At 46.2% G+C, this 19,401-nt stretch overlaps 9 protein-coding genes across 9 annotated transcripts; 4 read left to right on the forward strand and 5 right to left on the reverse strand.

Moving 5' to 3' along the window:
- Positions 1 to 285: 285 nt before the first annotated feature.
- Positions 286 to 2,059, reverse strand: N7483_007458 (cytochrome P450; the record flags this gene model as incomplete). Its single annotated transcript, XM_057090895.1, has 4 exons — positions 286 to 1,202; positions 1,261 to 1,395; positions 1,464 to 1,749; positions 1,805 to 2,059. The coding sequence occupies 4 exons, from the start codon at positions 2,057 to 2,059 to the stop codon at positions 286 to 288; spliced, it is 1,593 nt and encodes a 530-aa protein (XP_056945636.1).
- Positions 2,060 to 6,442: 4,383 nt separating this feature from the next.
- On the forward strand, positions 6,443 to 6,986 carry N7483_007459 (uncharacterized protein; the record flags this gene model as incomplete). The annotated part of the gene is made up of 3 exons (XM_057090896.1): positions 6,443 to 6,582; positions 6,646 to 6,745; positions 6,804 to 6,986. 3 exons carry the CDS (start codon positions 6,443 to 6,445, stop codon positions 6,984 to 6,986), a joined length of 423 nt encoding a protein of 140 aa, XP_056945637.1.
- Positions 6,987 to 7,000: 14 nt separating this feature from the next.
- Positions 7,001 to 7,370, forward strand: N7483_007460 (uncharacterized protein; the record flags this gene model as incomplete). The annotated part of the gene is made up of 2 exons (XM_057090897.1): positions 7,001 to 7,156; positions 7,212 to 7,370. The coding sequence occupies 2 exons, from the start codon at positions 7,001 to 7,003 to the stop codon at positions 7,368 to 7,370; spliced, it is 315 nt and encodes a 104-aa protein (XP_056945638.1).
- Positions 7,371 to 7,391: 21 nt separating this feature from the next.
- N7483_007461 (uncharacterized protein) lies at positions 7,392 to 8,138 on the forward strand (the record flags this gene model as incomplete). Its single annotated transcript, XM_057090898.1, has 3 exons — positions 7,392 to 7,615; positions 7,707 to 7,818; positions 7,887 to 8,138. The coding sequence occupies 3 exons, from the start codon at positions 7,392 to 7,394 to the stop codon at positions 8,136 to 8,138; spliced, it is 588 nt and encodes a 195-aa protein (XP_056945639.1).
- Positions 8,139 to 8,176: 38 nt separating this feature from the next.
- N7483_007462 (uncharacterized protein) lies at positions 8,177 to 9,240 on the reverse strand (the record flags this gene model as incomplete). Its single annotated transcript, XM_057090899.1, has 2 exons — positions 8,177 to 8,632; positions 8,698 to 9,240. 2 exons carry the CDS (start codon positions 9,238 to 9,240, stop codon positions 8,177 to 8,179), a joined length of 999 nt encoding a protein of 332 aa, XP_056945640.1.
- A 1,481-nt stretch (positions 9,241 to 10,721) lies between these two features.
- On the forward strand, positions 10,722 to 11,878 carry N7483_007463 (NmrA/HSCARG family protein; the record flags this gene model as incomplete). Its single annotated transcript, XM_057090900.1, has 3 exons — positions 10,722 to 10,788; positions 10,843 to 11,331; positions 11,394 to 11,878. 3 exons carry the CDS (start codon positions 10,722 to 10,724, stop codon positions 11,876 to 11,878), a joined length of 1,041 nt encoding a protein of 346 aa, XP_056945641.1.
- Positions 11,879 to 12,654: 776 nt separating this feature from the next.
- N7483_007464 (short-chain dehydrogenases/reductase) lies at positions 12,655 to 13,679 on the reverse strand (the record flags this gene model as incomplete). The annotated part of the gene is made up of 2 exons (XM_057090901.1): positions 12,655 to 13,585; positions 13,639 to 13,679. 2 exons carry the CDS (start codon positions 13,677 to 13,679, stop codon positions 12,655 to 12,657), a joined length of 972 nt encoding a protein of 323 aa, XP_056945642.1.
- Positions 13,680 to 14,668: 989 nt separating this feature from the next.
- N7483_007465 (Zn(II)2Cys6 transcription factor) lies at positions 14,669 to 16,448 on the reverse strand (the record flags this gene model as incomplete). Its single annotated transcript, XM_057090902.1, has 4 exons — positions 14,669 to 14,990; positions 15,051 to 15,322; positions 15,395 to 15,491; positions 15,598 to 16,448. The coding sequence occupies 4 exons, from the start codon at positions 16,446 to 16,448 to the stop codon at positions 14,669 to 14,671; spliced, it is 1,542 nt and encodes a 513-aa protein (XP_056945643.1).
- A 1,605-nt stretch (positions 16,449 to 18,053) lies between these two features.
- N7483_007466 (ankyrin repeat domain-containing protein) lies at positions 18,054 to 18,767 on the reverse strand (the record flags this gene model as incomplete). The annotated part of the gene is made up of 1 exon (XM_057090903.1): positions 18,054 to 18,767. The coding sequence occupies one exon, from the start codon at positions 18,765 to 18,767 to the stop codon at positions 18,054 to 18,056; it is 714 nt and encodes a 237-aa protein (XP_056945644.1).
- Positions 18,768 to 19,401: the final 634 nt, after the last annotated feature.

Raw genomic sequence — 19,401 nt, forward strand, 5'->3', positions numbered from 1 at the left:
AGCACTGACTCTAGGGTCCGACTGGAAGAGAAGGGGAGAAAAGAGTGTATTATAGAACTATGTGAAAGCTGGCCATCTTATAGTAAGCGCAGGGCGGGAGGAACAGAAGTCGACCCACCGGCGCCTGCAATTCTAGACTCGGAATTTCTAGTACCCAACATGATTCGAATGTTGAACAGCCCTCCCACTCCAAATTCCACTGCAACCCCATTTCAAGTTGGTATATTCATCAAGTTGTAGCCTTCACAATTCCAACCACGCCATAAACTAGTTCCCACTTCCTCCTTACATCTCCAGTCTCTCAGAGACGGGACGCCGGCACATTAGAATTTCCGCGTCGGGATTAGGGTAGATAAATTCATGTGCGCGTAGATTCTCAGGGCGCTGGCTCCCAGGCTTAAGTTTAAATTCAAAGTCCATCAGTAGACGGACAAGAATGACCTTGATCTCAAGACTGGCAAAGAAGCGCCCGGGGCATGCGTGTGCGCCGTGTCCAAAGTTCAGGATTCGGTCCTGGGTGGAAGAGAACTGGTGAAGATTGGATTCCCCCTCACGCTGACGGAGCTTGTAATACCGGAGGCCATCGAAGATCTCGGGCTCAGGGGTGACTTCGGGGTCATTCTGAATAGCGTTGACTGCCATACCGATATGGGCCCCCTTCGGCAAAACCATACCGTCCGACAATACCGCCTCTTCAAGAAGCACACGAAGCATGGCTAGGAGAGTTGGAGGATTGAATCTCTGGGATTCACGCATGAAAGAATCCAGCTTCCGGAGCTTGGAGAAGGCGGGTTGCTCCCAAGACATCCAAGGGCCCACTTCGTGGACCACCGAACGAATCTCTTCCCGAATTGGCTCAAGATATTCCGGATGCGCAAGCAGATCATATAGTACTTGGACTGTGTTTATCTGTGAGGTATTAGAGGCGAGTGACATCACGACCTCGAGATGGGCCAAGGTTGCGGGATCACTCTCTTGTGGAGTCGCAATCTCCATCATCCACGATAGGAAGTCAGGTTCATCCTCCCCTGGCTCCTTGATGCCCTGAGAATTCGTCCCACGACGACGATTAATTTCCGGAACAATTAGCTTCTTTGCCTTCCTGAGATATGCTGAGCCCTTGTATGAAGAAGGCATGAGCCAGTTCAGAAGCCCATGAGTCCACATTGGAAATAATCGAAGAAAGACCAAAGAGATGAAGACTAGTAGAATCTCAGTATTTTTAAAATTCACAAAATGTAACTTTCAGGCAGGTCATACCATTCTCAGTAAATTGGGTCGAGACCTCCAACCACTCTGGGTTGCGACAAATTGGCTTTCCAACAAAGATCCTAGCACTAACACGGGCTACAACGTCTGCAATTATATGGTGAGGCTTGATTAAGACCAGATTATCTAGATTATTCTCAACATTCAGCATTTATCATATAAAGGGAGCTCATCCATCAAGCACTGGCACTAACCCTCAGACTTTGTTAGCCCATGCTCAATGGCAAAGTTGAGCTCATCCTGCATTGGCTGCAGGAGAGAATTTAGATTTGGTGTTAGTTTACGCTGGATTGTGCGGAAGTGCAAGTTATAGTGCAAAATGATGTCCATATTTGTCGAAGAACCCATCAAGTTTTGAACGTGCGCTACAGTCGGGCTGGCAACATGATGTGGCAACTTGCGTATTTCGTCGACATATTTCGGAGGCAGCACCAGCATGTAGGTTCCAGCGCGGCGAAATTGGAAAATTTTGTCCCGAAACTGCCATTCTGATGAGTCTAAATCCAGTCACCTGGGTTCCAAAGAGTTCACTCACAGCGCGATATCCCTCCTGCAAAACCGTTCCTCCACTACGGAAGAACCTGAAGTTGGACATCATGATCGGCTCCCACAGTGATTTTACACCAACCACGGGGAACTTGTAGCCAAAGATGCTGGTCCAAGCAAATGAAAGACAGTAGGCGCCGATCAGTACAGCGGGCGCCGTAAAGGACCATGGAATCAAACCATCTTTCCTTACAGTGTAGGACTCAGGAGAAGGACCCCAGGGCTCTGTAGTGTTGGTTATCATTTTTCCACAACGTTGAAGCCACTGGCATGAAACGTTTGCAAAACAGCAAAGTGAGGAGTAGAAGGCGAAACCTGAAGAGAGTACGAAGGATAACCCCCCTTCCAATACCTTAGTAGATATCTGATTCAAGATCTACTGTGACGGCTGGGGCAGTAACACCTGCAGGTGGTCACAATCATTTGATGGTTGTATCTTTCACGTATATAAGATACATGGCTTTGTTAGTGCCTGGGACTACTAGTAGCTGCATGGGGGGGCCTAGTATAGACGTCAATGATCATTCTAGTTGACTGTTAAGGTTTGGACTTTCTTTGCCGCCAGGATGGCGCCCGGGCTTACCTCTTCACTTGTGACTTACCCTACATTAGCTCCATGCGAGAGCCAGAGGGACTCCAATGGGATCAATGCGGATTCTTTTATTCTTTTCATGATATCTTCCGGATAGGACGCCTGTACGGTGTATGGAGCTAATGTTTTTATTTTTGATACAAAAACTTTAGTGGACTTTATGCAGATTAAAAGAGAAACAAGTAGTATTTTCAGGTTGAAGATCTAGATAGTAAGGGAGGTTTGAACATTTGAAAGGGTAGGGAGAAAACAAGTCATAAAAAGTAAAATAACTATAGCAGACTGACAAAGAAAGTATCAAATCAGCTGTTACAAATAGAAGATTGATCCTGCATCTAACTAGCAATGCCCTGCGTAGCGTGGGTTTGTTCAATCAAATGTGAACATCAATGAAAGCTGGACTCTAGCTTGCACGGCCGTGGAGATGTCAATTTCAGCGAAGAGACTGGTAAAACACAGTTGTATGTATACTCTTTCTAATTCTGCGAGTTATATCAGGTCCTGCTTGCGACTGTTGCACCTCCCAGATGAATTTCAAGTAATCCCACAAATTCAAGACTATTAAGGTTCTTTTCCGCAGTATCTCGTCTTTGAGACCCGTAGTCAATTGTTGTGTTGGCACATAGTAGCCAGGTGAAGACCTAAAGCCCGCGCGTAAAACTTCGGCTTGATGGTAGAAATGCCAAAGTACCCCCACCCCCACTGATAAGACGACAGAAAAATGAAATTGAGTTAGTGCAGCTGGCGTTCCAATCTGTGTCAGCCGTCCGAATCAATCAAAATAAGAACGGGTGAAGGCACCACCTTCTGTATGTGCCTCGGGAGTCTCATCTGAGCATTCAAATGTTGATTAGCTGCCAGTGCCTATTCTAGGCCTACTGCAATATAGTCATGACTCATGCTCTTCAAATGTTTGACTCCACACGCATCATCGCGTGCAATTACCCAATAAGTGCGTGGCTGAATCGGAGGCCGGCTGGTCTTCCGAGTGATTAACATGACGGCCAAAACAAGATGGTTTCACTGCTCGCTTACAGCCTCATGGTCACACTGACCCGCGCTGTGCATGTAAACGAGGTACTAGCGGAATCCTTTTGTCATTTGATAGGATTTTTCATGTTGAGAGTGCTGAGTGGCATGGCCCTGAGACTTCCTAGCGACAAATTGGCAAGGATTTCTTCGTAGGTCTGTCAAATTTTACCAAGTCGGGTAATTAAAACGACGCGTTAGTACCCAGCCCTGGAGGTGGAGTTTGGCGATCAGAACTTCTTGGATATGGACCGTGGAGCGGGCCGTGGAGCCAAGCTCACCAAGCGCTTGAGGCACAGAACAAAGCCGTGCTTAACACCACTGAGCAGATCGATTTTTCAATATGCTCCCAATATGTCTTTTTTCTTTCTTTTTTTGCTTGATTCTTGCTCTCATGAGAATGAGTAAGGTTTTCGGGAAAAAAAAAGGAAGGTGGAGGGCCACCAAAATGCGCGGTATCCTTGGCAATTGAGAACAAAGAAAATACTAGGCCCTAAGAACACGGCTGAGAAATAATCCTTGTAGCTACCCCTCTTTTGGCTGTGTGATAGAAGATAGAGGGGAACTGATCCCCCTTATCAAATCTCTATGCATTCAAATGTTATTATGTATTTGTCTTTTACATAGCCCTCCCATTTGCCAATCATCAAGTCCTCACCTGCCCAGGTGCCTAGGTGGCCTTTGGCCCAATCAAGCTAGGCCGCTTTAGCCGCTGTACATACTAGCAGTCATATTATGTTGCATGCTACATATGAAAGGAAAGTCTCAAGGATGATGCGCTTCAATTGGACTAAATGTGCAAGCCTCAAGTGCCAGAGGAATGAGGCAGAACTTGAAGTAACCCGGGGTATTATCTCCCCGCTTCCTTTGACCTTTCAGGACTCGGAGTAATATTGATCACAGTGACTCTTCAATGTTACGTTCAAGATGTATGGGGGTATCTTTCCCGCTTCCTAGATAATAGTACAAAAGCCTGGGGCCCACTGGCAAGCCACACATGTGCATGTGCACACTTGTGGACGGCAGCCCTGGAGACAGTCATATATATGAATAGAACAACTTCAAGTTGGAAGCTTCTCTCGAATATATTCCTGCCAGGTCCACGGGTACACTACCCTAACCGGGCACTGGGAGGGGATATTGTGCCCGAGCTCTCCATCCACTCCCGATGTCTGTCATCACTTGTTTCGGGGGCACAGTTGTCGTAATTATGTTCAGTTAGGTGAGTTGGCCGCACTAGAAATTCAAATTTGCGTTCTGGAAAGCCTGCGACTTTTCTCTAGTATCCAAGAGCGCGTCTATCGTGATTGCTTATAGCGATTTGGATGAAAAGGTTGAAGTCTTTATTGGAAGTATGGGGACCGATTCAAACTCAACGGGACGCTTGGTATCCCTCGGCGGAAATACTGGGGCATTTAGTTTAGATTGCCATATTGGGCATGGACTTTTTTGGATACCGCTTGCAGATGTATTGTGCCATCACTTCTAGAGTGACGTGTAAGAAAATTTGCTCCGCTAGGAGAAAAATCCCTTGGGCCTGCGCGTCAGTCGCTAGGGTCTGGGCCGTTATAGAGTTCCCCGAGATCGAAGGTGCCATCATCTCCTGAAAAGTTGGAGGCATCTTCTTGAAGGATCAGAGCCTACTCCGAGATTAGCAAGAACAATCTTTAAATGGCGAGGCATCAACTGTACCATCACGCACATCGTAGACGTTATTCACCGCTTGGGAAAGCACTGTGACTGGTATTTTGGGACCGGAGATGTAGTATTGAGTTACTGGGGATGATAGACTTCAGATTGGTTAAAGATTCAAGTTGTAAAAGGTATCGATATATAGATCTACTCCGCAGTGTGACACTCCATGACTGATGTTTATTTCATTGTAAACCTGGGGCCATCACTGACATAGACCTAGAGGTCTAGCTGTAGCCATTCCTGGTAATCCCGACAGCATTAATTGCCATGAGGAGTTTGGCATGAATATCCCGGTACTTGCCTAAACAAGTAATGAATATCCCGACGCGACGCACACGCAGGTAATAGGTTCGGCATTTTGCAGGGAATGACCTCAGGACTAACTAACAGGTAATAGTCTCACGCTGATTTTAAGAATCCTTTGCCTAAAGATGGTTGGGTCTGGCGAGACCATCACCGCGTATATTCAGCGAGGGGGAGAAAATCGAGATGAACTTGACACCAAAGACATCGAAATTTGGCTAAGGAGCCGAGTTACCAGCCATAAAATTCCTGATCGTGTTTTTTGGACGGGAGAACAAGCAGGAGTCCCATATAAATTACCCGTAAACGCCACTGGGAAGATTCTGAAGACTGAGCTAAGTACCACATGTGCATTGAAATTAGGTTGCTGAAAGGCATCACGATGTGAGAATAAGTACTTCCTTTCAATAGATCAATCGACTTGAATATTTGTACAGATGACATACTTGAAGAAACAGAATACGGAAGTACTCAGTTTAAAATATTCATATGTGCAGATACAGGATCGTCCAGATGTCCTGTTCAGACATGCCTTAGGCACCTACGACCCCGGTGCGCTTGTTATATTTTGCTGTTGCTGTCTATTTCTCTCTCTCCTAGATACCATCTACCACCATCTTGTTTGATCCCATCCCCCACATCGACCGCCAAGATACGATTTGATTGATTGCTGGCCATTTCGGGAAATTCATTACCCTTTTGGGTAATACTTGGCTTGAATTTCCCGGACATCGACGACGAACCCCCTGTTGACAAAGCACGAAATAAATGAAGGAGACTATGCACGCTGAATTCCTGCAGCTCAGTAGCTGTCAAGAATATTAACAATGGAGGACGAAAAAAAAAAGATGAAGTCCAAGGCCAGCGCCAGGTAGTATATCGTGGCTTTTGTGGCAATGCGGCCCGCAATAGAACAATTTAAAGGCCACAATCGAGCACCCTACAACAAATGCAAAATTTACGAGCACGAAGAGTGATCAGACAGTCGACGTCGAACACAACACCGCTATGTCTACCACGGATGGAGAAAATGAGAAATCTTCCAATCCTAACGAGGTGGATTGGGATGGCCCCGACGATCCTAAAAACCCACGCAATTGGCCGACTTGGCGACGGTCAATGCTTGTCGGTGTCATCACCTGTGTTGTGTCTTGACGTGAGTAGAGGTATACCGCGCTCTTTGCATAGGTTTTGAATTAAAACTCTCCTAGATCAATAGCCTCGTCCGCAATTGCTCCGGCCATTCCCCAGATCCTGAAAGAGTTCAACTCGACGAATCAGGAGATTGGAGTTTTAGCAGTTACAATCGAGGTTTGTGCTTTAGCAAAACCAGTATGTTTGAAAAGGGCTAATGGATTAATACTGGTAGCTTCTAGGAACAGGTGTCGGCCCTATCCTGATGGGTCCCATGTCCGAACTTGTTGGTCGTCGAGTGATCTACAACGGTGCAAATATTGGATTCAGCGAATTCTCGCTCGGACGTGCCCTCGCACCGTCTCTACCTGGATTGGTGATTATGCTTTGCAAAGATGCTCTGCGTCCTGCTCCATGAATAATGCCGGCGGAATGATTTCAGACCTTATACCTATCCACCGAAGAGGCTTCGCCATGTCAATGTATTCAGTTGGTTTCCTGCTGGGACCTGCTGTTGGCCCGATTGCCGGTAGCCTTTTGGCAGCAGCAGCCGGATGGCGATGGGTCTTTTGGTTGCTGTTAATTCTTGTGAGTCTATCTTGCATTCACTTTGCTTAATGTTCCGAATCATTGACTCGGCCAGAATGGCACCACGGGAGTTATTTGCGCCCTTACATACCGCGAGACATATGAGCCCGTTCTTCTCGAGTGTAAGGCAAAGAGGCTGCGCAAAGAGACGGGGAACCCAGCTCTTTACGCCAAGGGCGCTCGGAAACGCCCAGCAAAGGTTGCTCTACAATAGGCACTCAGTCGCCCTATTAAGATGTTACTATTCTCTCCGGTAGTCACAGCGTTGGCGACATACAATGCCGTTGTATACGGTTTCACCTACCTTCTCTTTTCCATATTCTCAGATTTCTTTGAGGGACAATACAATTTCAGCCAGGCAAGGCTTGGCCTGGTATATCTGGGACTGGCAATTGGGTTCCTTATTTCGTTGAGCATTGACAGCTATGCAAATGATGCAACCCACGCGCGCCTTACCAAGTAACATGGAGAAGCAAAGCCAGAGTGAGCTGAAATTCTGAATCAATTTTTAAACTCTGTACTAAACTGAGGAACTAAAGATATCGATTAGACTCCTTGATATATGGGCCATAGCAATTCCCGCCGGCCTCATATTCTATGGGTGGACAGCCGAAAAGCGGGTCGATTCCGTCGTTCCTATTGTCGCAACGGGTTTAGTTGGGGTTGGTGTCATGTTTACGTTTTTTAGTTGCATTCCGAACCCAGAAGACTCAAATTCTGATTGTGAAAGATTCTATTCAACGTGTACATGATCGATGCATACACCAAGTATGCAGCTAGTGCTATCGCTGCCGGGAACATCTTGCGAAGCATGTCAGCTGCGCTACTACCACTCGTTGGAATTCCGTTGTATGACAGACTTGGGTATGGATGGGGAAATACTCTTCTTGCGTTCATTTCACTCGGATTGGGAGGGATGTTCTTTTTGATCCGCAAGTATGGAGAGGAGTGGCGGAACAAATTTGCTATTCAGTTTGACTAGGAAGCCAGATTTCTTCCCCGTGTTTTATAACAGGGTTTCTAAAACTGGCTCCAATCAACCTGACTCCAGATCTCCTCGGCACTGACCAATCTGTCTTTGACGTTTTCGAGTTCACGAGAATCAACCATAACATCACGATCTCCGACAGTTCCCCACATCTTTGGGGGGCCAGCTACTTCCCAAAACTTCACCATAAGACCCAACTCAGTTCCCCACATACCGTGAAGCCCTTCAAATTGCTCGAAAGGAATTGATAGAACCTGAATCTTGCCTTTTCCAGCTATCATTGCCCATTTCGAGAAATAATCTTGAAGTTGGTATTTTCCCGTCGTGACGTGAACATATCTACCTCCCTCTGGACTACCTGCGGCCTTCGGATATGGGTGTTGCAGAAGACCGCTGACGGTGATGCCAATGTTACTCACTGAGCCCAGTGAGGGAAGATAAGACGAGGACCGTGCTGGGAGGGCAAGAATATATTGTCCAGCAGGCTTCTGTTATTTTAAATTTTTAGTTAGCAGGCAAGTTCGGCAGATTAGAAGAGAAGGAGAATCCATACCGAGTAAATGGGGGTAAAAGGCGGGTAGCCAAAATTAGACGCATAGAACCCCGTCAAAAGAAAGATTGTCTTTGCGTTCAAGACAGAGTCATTCTTGATATATGCATCGATAGCCCCTTTGGCATCGAAATGCGGAACTTTCACCTCGCCGTTCGTCAAGTCGCTTGCAGCTGGTAACGTACTCCAGAAATAGAATTCCAGAGTTGTTGTTTTAGCAGCTGCACGGGCCAACTTCACGCCTCGTTCGTACTCGATTTGCATGGCCTTCTCGGGGCCGATCTCTGTCGCAAATGGCTCATAGAAATCTGTAACTGCGAAGATGGCGTTGGCACCAATGAAGGCATTAGAAAGACTATCTTCATCATCCATGTTGGCGGCTACCATCTCGATGCCACGATCCATGAGGGCTTTGGCCTTTTCGCTGTTGGTATTTCGGGTAAGACCACGGATTTTCCAGTCGGGGTTCGAGGCGAGGGCGTCGATGACGCCCGAACCTTGCATGCCGGTTGCGCCAGTGACGACTATAAGCTTCAAGTTGGACATATTTTCGATGACTTGGGTGGGTGCTTTTGACAGTAGGGACCCTTCAAACTATGGAGTACTCGATGTAGTAGATTGAATTTTCTTTTACAGAGTACGGCTGACTGGGTATTCTTGTAACCTTCTCCAGAGCACATAAATTCTTACTATAAGAATTCTGTATTTTGGATACAGTAATCAGAAAAATTTCTCACTTTTTGCTTTCCAACCTCAAATGTTTGGTGACTACTCTGATTGGTGCTCATGGAGCGACGCGGACGCGGGCTTGCATAGTGCATACCGAAATTCCCGCAGTACCGCAATTGACCGCAATCCCACGCGAATTCCGCAAATCCCCGCAAGCCCGGGCCAGTTAACCGATACTTTAAAGATCCCTAGTTCAGAGGCGCCATGCTAACGGGCAATTGAGGCCGTATTTGTCACCACAAATATTCCAGATGCTAAACAATCCGTCCCTATAGCGATAGCACTTAGGTTAAGTCTCTACAATAACGAAAGTCCGCGCTCGTCCAATGGAGGGAATCTATCTTTTTGAGATACCGTATTTTTTAATATTTCAATAAAGATAAGTATTTTCTAATTTTATTATAGTATTTTCTGGGTATCTAAGCTTTATAAGTCTTTCGAAATTTTATTTCAAGATACAGGTATCAGGGAAGATACCGTATCAATTATATTGTTAAATTTTAGAAGGACCACCTAGGTATGTAGTCTGTAGGTGTCTTGCTGAAATATATATAATGAGATTCTTATACTAAATTTTTCTTTGGCTGTATTACTCAGTATTATCTAGTATTTTTTGGTATTATCTAGTATAAATGAGTATCTTTATAGATATTAATGGAGATTATCTTAAGATATCTTTATATATGAGAATTTGAATCTTTATAGATTAAATACCTAGATAGTGTAGTGGTAAGACTAAACTTGTAAGGTAATAATAAAATATACAAGTCATAGATTCGATTCCTTATATGAGTAAAATAAAAAAGAAAGAAAAAATAAAAAAAAATTAAAATTTTTTTTTTTTTTAAATTCTTTTTTTCTAGATCTTGATTTGGTATCACCTATGGACTACTATGAGCCACGGTATATAGTCTATACACTCTTGGGTACAGTATCATTTAGGATATTGGTATTTTGAAGTATTAATTTAGTATCTAGAATACTCAAATTCCCTGCATTGTCCGGTTCTGCGGTCTGCGACCTAGAATAGCTGCTAATATGTTACAAAGAAATTAGTCTATGATTATTTCAGAGCTGCTAGTGCACATGCAGTCATCATCGGGGGAAAGCCATTGGAGATTATTAATCACTCCGCTGCTACCTACCTCCGACTCAGAGGTAAAGCACAACTCGACAATGTGGTCTGCAAGTGAGCATGCTATATAAGGTAGCTCGGAAGCCCGTTCATAAAGGGAGAAGGCATACTAAATACATACATTCTTATTCACTTGAATTTGACAAGATCTTCAACTCCCAACATGGAAAACCAGAAATTGATCCTCGTTATTGGAGGAACCGGTGCACAGGGTAGTTCTGTCGTCAAGGGTACGTTCTCCACCTGCATAGTCTAGCTCTCTTCGTCCTCTAACGGCCTTGTAGCACTCGCCGCGAGTGGTCGCTACAGTGTTCGAATTCTGACTCGAAACCCATCTTCAAATCAAGCTACCAAACTAGGTGCTCTACCGAACGTGACACTCTTGCAGGGTTCACAGGATAACCAGAAGGACCTTCACACTGCGTTCACTGGTGTCTACGGAGCATGGGTCAACCTAGATGGATTTACAATCGGAGAAAAGAGCGAACTATTCTACGGTGTCCGGGCATATGAAATTGCTCGTCACCAGGGTGTCAAGCATTACATTTTTGCAAACTCTGACTACGCCTTCCGAAAGGCTGGGTGGGACGAGAAGTACCACTGGGGACATAACGATGCCAAGGGTCGTGTCGGCGATCTGATTTTGAGTCATGGACAATCCACCATGAAGACTTCACTTTTGACCACGGGACCGTATATGGATATGCTCTTTGATGGAATGTTTGTTCCTGAGGAACAAGCCGATGGGTCATTTGTCTGGGAAAATCCTGCTGGTGAGTTTCCCACTTGTCTCATTTAATATTTACGAATTGACTAATGAACGGTTCCCGAGTAGCGGGTGGTAAAATCCCACTCATTGCTCTCGATGATGTTGGCGCCTACAGCTTATGGATATTTGACAACCCCTCTGAGTCCGCTGGGCTCGATCTCGAGGTTGCGACAGATCAAGTCAGCTTCGCTGAGATTGTGGCCATATTTACCAAGGTGACTGGGAAGCAGGGTATACACAGAGTTCTGCCTCTGGAGGAGTATCTAGCCAAGGCAGAGCCGTACCCAGGAGCCTATTCAAACTGGGCCGTCAAAACCGATGCGCCTCGCGACGAGTCATTCATGACCTGGCGTGAGAATTTTGCGGCCTGGTGGCGTTATTGGGGCGAGGGAAAAGGAGCTACCCGCAGCATGGAGTTCCTTGATCGTATTCACGGCTCTCGTATTCCTAGTTTGGAGGCATGGATGAGATTGAAGAATTATGATGGTCGCCCTCAGTCTGTCTTGAAAGATCTTCATGAGCTGAGAAAGGGCGGGGTGACCAGCGAGTAACTCTGTGGTCATTACATCCATGGATAGAGTCATTCAAGTAACTAAAGCTTATAGTTATACTACGTCGTGTTTGATGGTTCAAACGGAGTTTCGTGCTCCGAACTGTGTGTCATACCCTTCATTTGTAACTACCATGAACAAGGTGAGCGCTCGTTGGCATCACGCTCACGGGCGCGAAGGTCGATTCAGCTGAGGACAGAGGATACAACTTAAACAAAGTTCGTGCATGGATCTAGAGATCTCGATTCTGTCAAGTTCACAAAGGAGCGGATAAAATGGTAAAATATCTGCAAGTAACTATAAAGAGAAATAAAACATATTCTCTCCTTCATAATAATAGTTCGAGTTAATCAGGACTCCTCCCCACAACACTAGGTAGAATATCATCAATAACGTACCCGCAACTATGATTAATCAATATATGCATTTTGATACTAATTCCAGATAATTTCGTTCTCCCTGGCCACTATCGACATATTTCCTCTGTGATCACCTCTCTCGCCACTTCTCATAGCTATATCACTGTTAATCAATTATATATGAATCTATCAATCACACAATCTCAAGTGCTATCTATATTACGCCCTCTACATAGGTATAAGCACTGCACTACACGCATTTCTCTCTCTTTATATTCATAATGAGCTCACCAACTTCACAGGAAGGTTAGCTTAGCCCCATAGATAAAGCAACCAGCGAAATCAATCAACAGTGCATTAAGAACTCAAGTAAATTATTTCTATATAATCTCCATCCAATATTCTTTGCCGTCAAAACTACGCAAACATCCTCTGTCCACGTTCAAAGATCCGTTTCACCTGATTCTTATCGCTAAAGCCCACCGGCCCCATCACAGTCGAATCGAAAACCTTTCGAGGCCCTATGGCATTGAGCAACCAAACAATGAAGGCATTTGTCCCTTTCCAAATATAGCTGACTTCCTTTGTTCCGAGAACGTCAGGGACAACCTGCTTAGCCAAAGCGGCTGGTGTGATAGAGGCTTTCGCGCTTTGCTCGGTCCTCTCCTTAACCTTAACCTCGGCGTCGGCATACAAACTGTCCGGTCTGAAGTTGATACCGTCTGCCGATCGAAGCTTGGTAGAGACTTCGCCCATAAAAAATGTGACGACTCGAATGCCAAGAGGGTCCATTTCAAGCCGCAATGTATCAGAGTAAGCGGATACTGCGGCCTTTGTCGCATTATATGCAGACGCAAAGGGAAACGGAAGCCGGGCCAGTATCGAAGCAACGTTGACGATTGTTGGTTTTGAATTCGGATTGCGGGCCTTAGCAGCGATCAGGAGAGGGGTGAAAGCTGTCACTATATCGAATAGACCGAATACATTTGTGTCGAACATTTTCTTCACTTTCGTGGGATCGGCCTCTATGGCGGGGGCCTCGTACACTGGGTCCGAATTTAGCAAACCGCGAAAGGCCGAACGCAGGAAGGATTCAGGTTTATAATAAGAAAACTTACTGGAGCCAGCATTGTTGTATAAGATGTCGAGAGTCCCGCCGGTGCGTTTGGTAATGTCGTCTTTCAACGCTAGAATGCTTTCTGGAACGGTAACATCCAAAACGAGGGTCTCAATTCCACTCTGCGAAAGGTTGCTCATCGACTCGAGGGAACGAGCAGTTGCAAATACTCTCAGACCCTGGGCCGCAAATTCCAATGCCAAGGCATTTCCTGCCCCGCCTTGGGAGCATCTTCATAGAGTAAGCCTGGGGATTTGTAGAAGGAGAAACTAGGCTTGACATACCCAGTAATCAGGATAGATCGATTTTTAGTTGGTGGAGACATAGCTGGAGATCGAGGGGAATTGAATTAATGATGAAGAGAGATGAATGGAACGCAGGTGGAATCTTTTATAATGGATGTGATTGAACAAAATGCCAGGTATTCGTAAGGGGTAGATCCGAGGCAAAGATCGCAGAAAGCCCGCAAGCCCGCAAGCCCGCAATGACACCCGCATTTCCCGTCGGCTGACCAAGACGCATTTTTCAATCCGAGACCGATAATAATCATCAAGATTTGTAAGAAATCGTGGCACTATAGAAATAGTATCGTGGAGTAACGACTGCCACAAGTATATTCCGTTGATGGTGAGAAACGCGAGTCGTATCAGTGAGAAAAATGTTCGATAATCACGAATAGTAAGCCTAAAACGACCCCAGTGAGGGTAAAAGTAATCAAAAATTGGCCATTCAGCAAAAAATTTTCATCTTTATTTATTAATCACAAAAGATTCAAATGTTATAACGGAGATTTAAAATATCTAATTTGCGGTCTCAGCACCGAGGATCGAGTGGCCGTAGTAACTGAACCAGTGGCCCCTTGTTTCATGCTTACACATCCGCTGAATTCCTCTCAGAGTATTATCAGCTAAACCTTTTCACATATAGAAGTAACGGCACACTTATACGGCCCACATTTCTCGGGGACAGGAACCAAGGTACAATTATCGGACATGCGGAGTATTCTACATAGTCTTTCAGTTAAGCCGCCGATTGTATTACGAGAAATATCATATAGAGCGGATATGGATGTGAATGAACTAGAATATACTAGAGTTAGTCTTTCGTAATTCGACAGCAATTCAAGTACCTATACGCCTGGGCATATATTAAGCGGGTATACCCCTGATCTCCACTACCACTTTGCGCGGCACAATATCAGTAGTATTTATATCGCATCCGCTGCTAACAGGGCCTCCTTCGCATCTAAAATGCTATCATAAACTCCTATCTTGATATTAGACACTCATCAATTCAGGCTGCTTTTCGGAGAATTCACCAGATAGTGGCCAGCGGTTTCGTATATGCTGCAGTAGCCATCTCAACAAAGTCATGCTTTCCTTCATTTCTGCCGAGGGGGGTTCCTTTGCCCATAGTCATGATTGCCGAAGCCCCTTGATACGCAACACCCGCCAGAAAGAATGTGCATTGGCCGTTCTGCAAGTCCAACATATTAGACTTCTGTCGGAGAGCAGATGCAATTTGGCAAAGCGTGTTGATGGCATTATGGGTCTCGACAAATGTATACTGCTGCAGCTCTTCCTTAGATCGTACCTGTAACTGCGCCCAGTAACTGTCTTGAAGGAGGAAGACACCGCTGCCAAAATGGGTAAGGAGTTGTGTTTTCTCTTTTGCTCAGATAAATCCGATTTCTTACCTGTAAGAAACCAGGCTTTGACAGCAAAATGCCAGCCTGCGGACCGTAATTTCCATTTCATTGGCACGAACCAAGGCTTCGAGTGTGCGACATAGTTGGGTTGTTTCTGGTGATATAATACTCTCATTGCGGGCGATGGAGACTACGGAAAGAGATCTGATCATAGCAAGGGCCTGGCTGATCAGATACGTTGCCTGAGCTAGTCTGCCGAAATGACCAATTTTGAATATGAAACCCTGGCACATGGGAACTGCTTCATCCGGCTGTGTGGTCTAGATGTAGGTCAAAGTCAGAAAATGTTTCTATACGCTGGGAAGTTTTAGATAAAGAATTATGTGTCTTACCGCGTCATAGAACTTATCATCATCGACGGGGAGAAAATCTTCGAACGCGGGGTCTTCGGTTGCTAAGACTCGAGAAGGATTTGCGAAGTTCAAGAATCTGTATTGGAAATGCGTCAACAGAATATATCGCCAGGGATCTCGAATTTCCATGTTTTTAATGGAGGTGAAAGCCCTGGAGGGAAATTAAATATGAACTGACGAACCGATCCAAAGTTAAGATAGCCCACCAAGCCCTTCGTCTCTCTTCAATCTCCATCCAGGACGCCATACGACCATAGCGTCCGCCCATACGATCTTTGTTGATCTTGTCCAGACCCATAGCGATACCATATCGGGCACAAACTCCGACGGTCAAATAAGCGGCCGGGTAGATCGCATCTCCAATCTCAAAAATAGCAATGAGTACGGCCGCCTGTAAGACTTCAACACACAGTTCCTGCGTGCTCTCCACATCCGAGTAGAATTTCTTGACTAATTCGTATAATGTGGCCTTTTTAGGGCTTTCGTCGTCATTTGCTGATAGGCAACATAGCTTCATGCACAGAGCTAGTAAAGCCGTCCGACGTCGGGATGGGGATAATGGATTGAGGATAGCAGCTAAATAACGCTTCCGGCTGACTATCGGTAGCCACGCTGTCTGGAAAAACTTGGAAGCTGTCTCCCGAACCTGGTGATTATCGCCGAGGTGAAAGGCAACTTCGTCCGGAACGCTTACATCCAGGCGAGGGATTTCTAATCGAGCCTCGCGGAAGATATCGGGCGCGAGGAAACTAATGGCGGTGGTAACAGCAAATGGAGACGGAGGAGAACAGGCAGACTGATACTGAGATCCGGTACTCCTGTACACTACAGCAGGTGCGTATGGTGAATTAGGAACTGTGCCATAATCCGATCCCTGTGCACTGCGGGTAGGCGAGGCGGAGCGTTGGCCGCGTCTGCGGGGATAGCTGCACTTCAACCCTTTTTGAATACAAAGCTGACATGTGGGTAGATTCTTGTCACAGCGTCGCTTACTGCGGCGACAGGAAAAACATGAAGCGAGGGCGTGGGACATCATAAGCTAGGATGTCAATGATGTTGTTGCTAGGGGGGGTTCGGTGTTTGCGGAGGTTTGCGGGATTTGGTTGTTTCTGGCGAGGTTGCGGGCAGGGCCCAAAAGTTAGGCCCAAGCCCGGTCCCTATATGCAGATGCCAAGAGACCGATCGTTTCAAGGGGAGGCTTTGGACCAATAATATTTAAAAACACTTAGCTGAAAGGGGTTAGTGCAGTTGTCGCTAAACAGAGTATGATTCTCACCCCGGCTTACCCCATTCTCACCCTGTCTATTCCGCACTCACCTTAGTCACCCGAGTCGCGCGGCGCTAAAGCGGCGCTCACCCTATTCTCACCCGGGCTGCACCCACAGCACTACTGTCTGTAGTTTAGCCACATACTAAACGCATTTAATTCTCAAGAAGCCCCCAGCCTTAAAACAGTACTATGTTTTGTGTTAGGGTGAGTAAGGGTGATATAGGTGAGAATGCTGGAGACTGGGGGTGAGAGAGGTGAAAACGGGGTGAGAGGACCTACCGTACCTAGTGTAGTGGGGATGTATGGCATCCCACTACCGGGCGCACGTGACCTCGTATGTCCCGGTACGCCCGCCTGTATGCTACTACACCTATAGAGTGGCCACCGGCCCATAGAGAAGAACACACACTCCTACACCTCTCTGATAGCACCCTCCCGGTTGCTACCTAGTATACAGCCCGCTGTTTATTAGGTGCTGTTGGTAGTATGCGCCCGGTGCCTTCTGCACGTGTATTTTGATTACACATCACTACGTTTCCCATTTCACTAGGTAGTACTCGAATTTTAGATAAATACCAACTTAATGGTGCTTATTAAGGTTGGCCTGCTGTTTCTTTTTTATTTTCTCTCTTATATAAAAGATGATGCTCCTAGAAAATACATAAAAAAAAGCTTGCCGAGGGAAACGCTTGTGCTGTATTATATAGATTTACCCTTGACTATTAGAATAGGTGGTAACAAGAAGAAAATTCTATTTAATGTAAAGAGCCAGTGCTAGCTATGCTTTAGAATTATGAAAATACTGTATTAAACTAGGTATTGTGACTAGTCCTATTAAAATTTATGTTTTTATTATGAGTTGTCAGCAGATCAGGCCAAATATCACATGACCTGACGGCTTATCAGCCAACTGGCCTCCCAATGTCTAACATTCATCGTGTGATCAAACTGCCCAGACAGAATGGTCAGAATCCAGGTAACACAAGAGTGTATCTAAACATCAAAAGGCCACATGGTGGAATTGGTTGATTCAGGTGCCCCTCGCAATGTAGGATCCGGTCTCCCTCGCTTTCCAAGTATTTCGCACATGGATAACAAAATTAGAGAAATGTACGGATAATCCTGTGATGTGCTCGGCATCCACTTCGAAGAACTAAATACATGCTGGTGAATGAGCGTCCTTATATATCCAGTCCTTCCGTTCCTTCTTTGAACAGATCCCTTATCAACGCTTGATGTTGTTATCATCCCGTGATCATTTCTGGTCCAATCCTGTCCTGATCCTTCAGATCAATGACCCTCTTTCCATGTCCCAGTTGGTTGGCTCTCGTATGTCCATTTTTGACATCCCACCAGGGTCCGTAACAGCTAGAAATCAGCGCCCACGTTAAGCAAGTGCGTGACCGCCTCGTGTCCGCGCTCGGTGGCCAAGTATAGTGGCAACATGCCACCCGAGGTTTTAGCCTCCTTGTCAGCTCCCGCGGCTATCAGTTCCCGCGCGATCGCCTTGTGCCCGTGCTCGGCGGCCCAGTGGAGCGGCGTCTTGTCACACGCTCTAGCTTCCTTATCGGCGCCTCCGGCGAGCAGCCTCCGCACGACTGCCTCGTGCCCATCCTGAACGGCCCAGAGTAGCGGCGTCATGCCGTGCACTCTAGCCTCCTTATCGGCGCCCCCGGCGAGTAGTTCTCGAACCATCCCCTCGTTCCCGTCGCTGGCGGCTCTAGCTAGTGGCGTCCAGCAATAGCCGTCCATAGCCTCCGTATTGGCGCCTGCGGCGAGTAGTTCCCACACGATTGCCTTGTGATCGCGCTCAACGGCCCGGTGTAGCGGCCTCCACGTACAGTCATACCTAGGTTGAGCCTCCTTATCAGCCCCCGCGGCGAGCAGCTCGCGCACAACTTCTTCATGCCCGTTCTCGACGGCCCAGTGTAGCGGCCTCCAGCCATCTGAATCTTGAGTCTCTTTTTCGGCACCCTCCTCGAGTAGCTGCCGTGTGACTGCTTTGCGCCCGTACTTAGCAGCCCAGTGCAGGGGCGTACAATTTTTCCAGTCTTTAGCCTCTTTTTTGAGCAGCGGCCGCATTGCAATTCGCAGCTCATACCCATGGCGGGTGCCCTCGTGCAGCGGCGGCTTACTATTATTTGGTCTGAAATTAGCGCCTTTTTTGAGCAGCTGCCGAATCGTAGTTTGGAGCTCGTTCTCTGCCGAAAATTGAAGTGGTATCCAGTTCTCATTCTTTCTTGTGCAATATCTTATTTCAGCACAGACAGTTGTTACACGAGAAGAATATTATGGTCGGCGTGCTATTATACAGCCTGGAAATCGTGAATGGGTGACTGTAATTGAAGCTATCTGTGTAGATGGCTATTCATTACCACCATGTGTGATTTTCAAGGGAAAGGTTGCTATCGCTAGTTGGTTTGATAACCTACCAAAAGACTGGCGATTTGAAGTCTCAGCTAATGGCTGGACTACTGATGAGATTGGTCTACGTTGGCTACAAAAGCTATTCATCCCATCCACAAATTCACGTGTCCGTGGTCGTTTTCGGCTATTGATTCTTGATGGCCATGGAAGCCATCTTACACCCCAATTTGACCGAATCTGCACTGAAAACAATATTATCCCACTCTGTATGCCTGCACATTCATCACATCTTTTACAGCCACTAGATGTTGGTTGTTTTGCAGTCCTCAAACATGCATATGGTCGCTTT

This window comes from Penicillium malachiteum, assembly GCF_028827825.1.
Source record: "Penicillium malachiteum strain IBT 17515 chromosome Unknown utg000003l:1.0-4950554.0:1.0-4952489.0, whole genome shotgun sequence".
Taxonomy (NCBI): domain Eukaryota; kingdom Fungi; phylum Ascomycota; class Eurotiomycetes; order Eurotiales; family Aspergillaceae; genus Penicillium; species Penicillium malachiteum.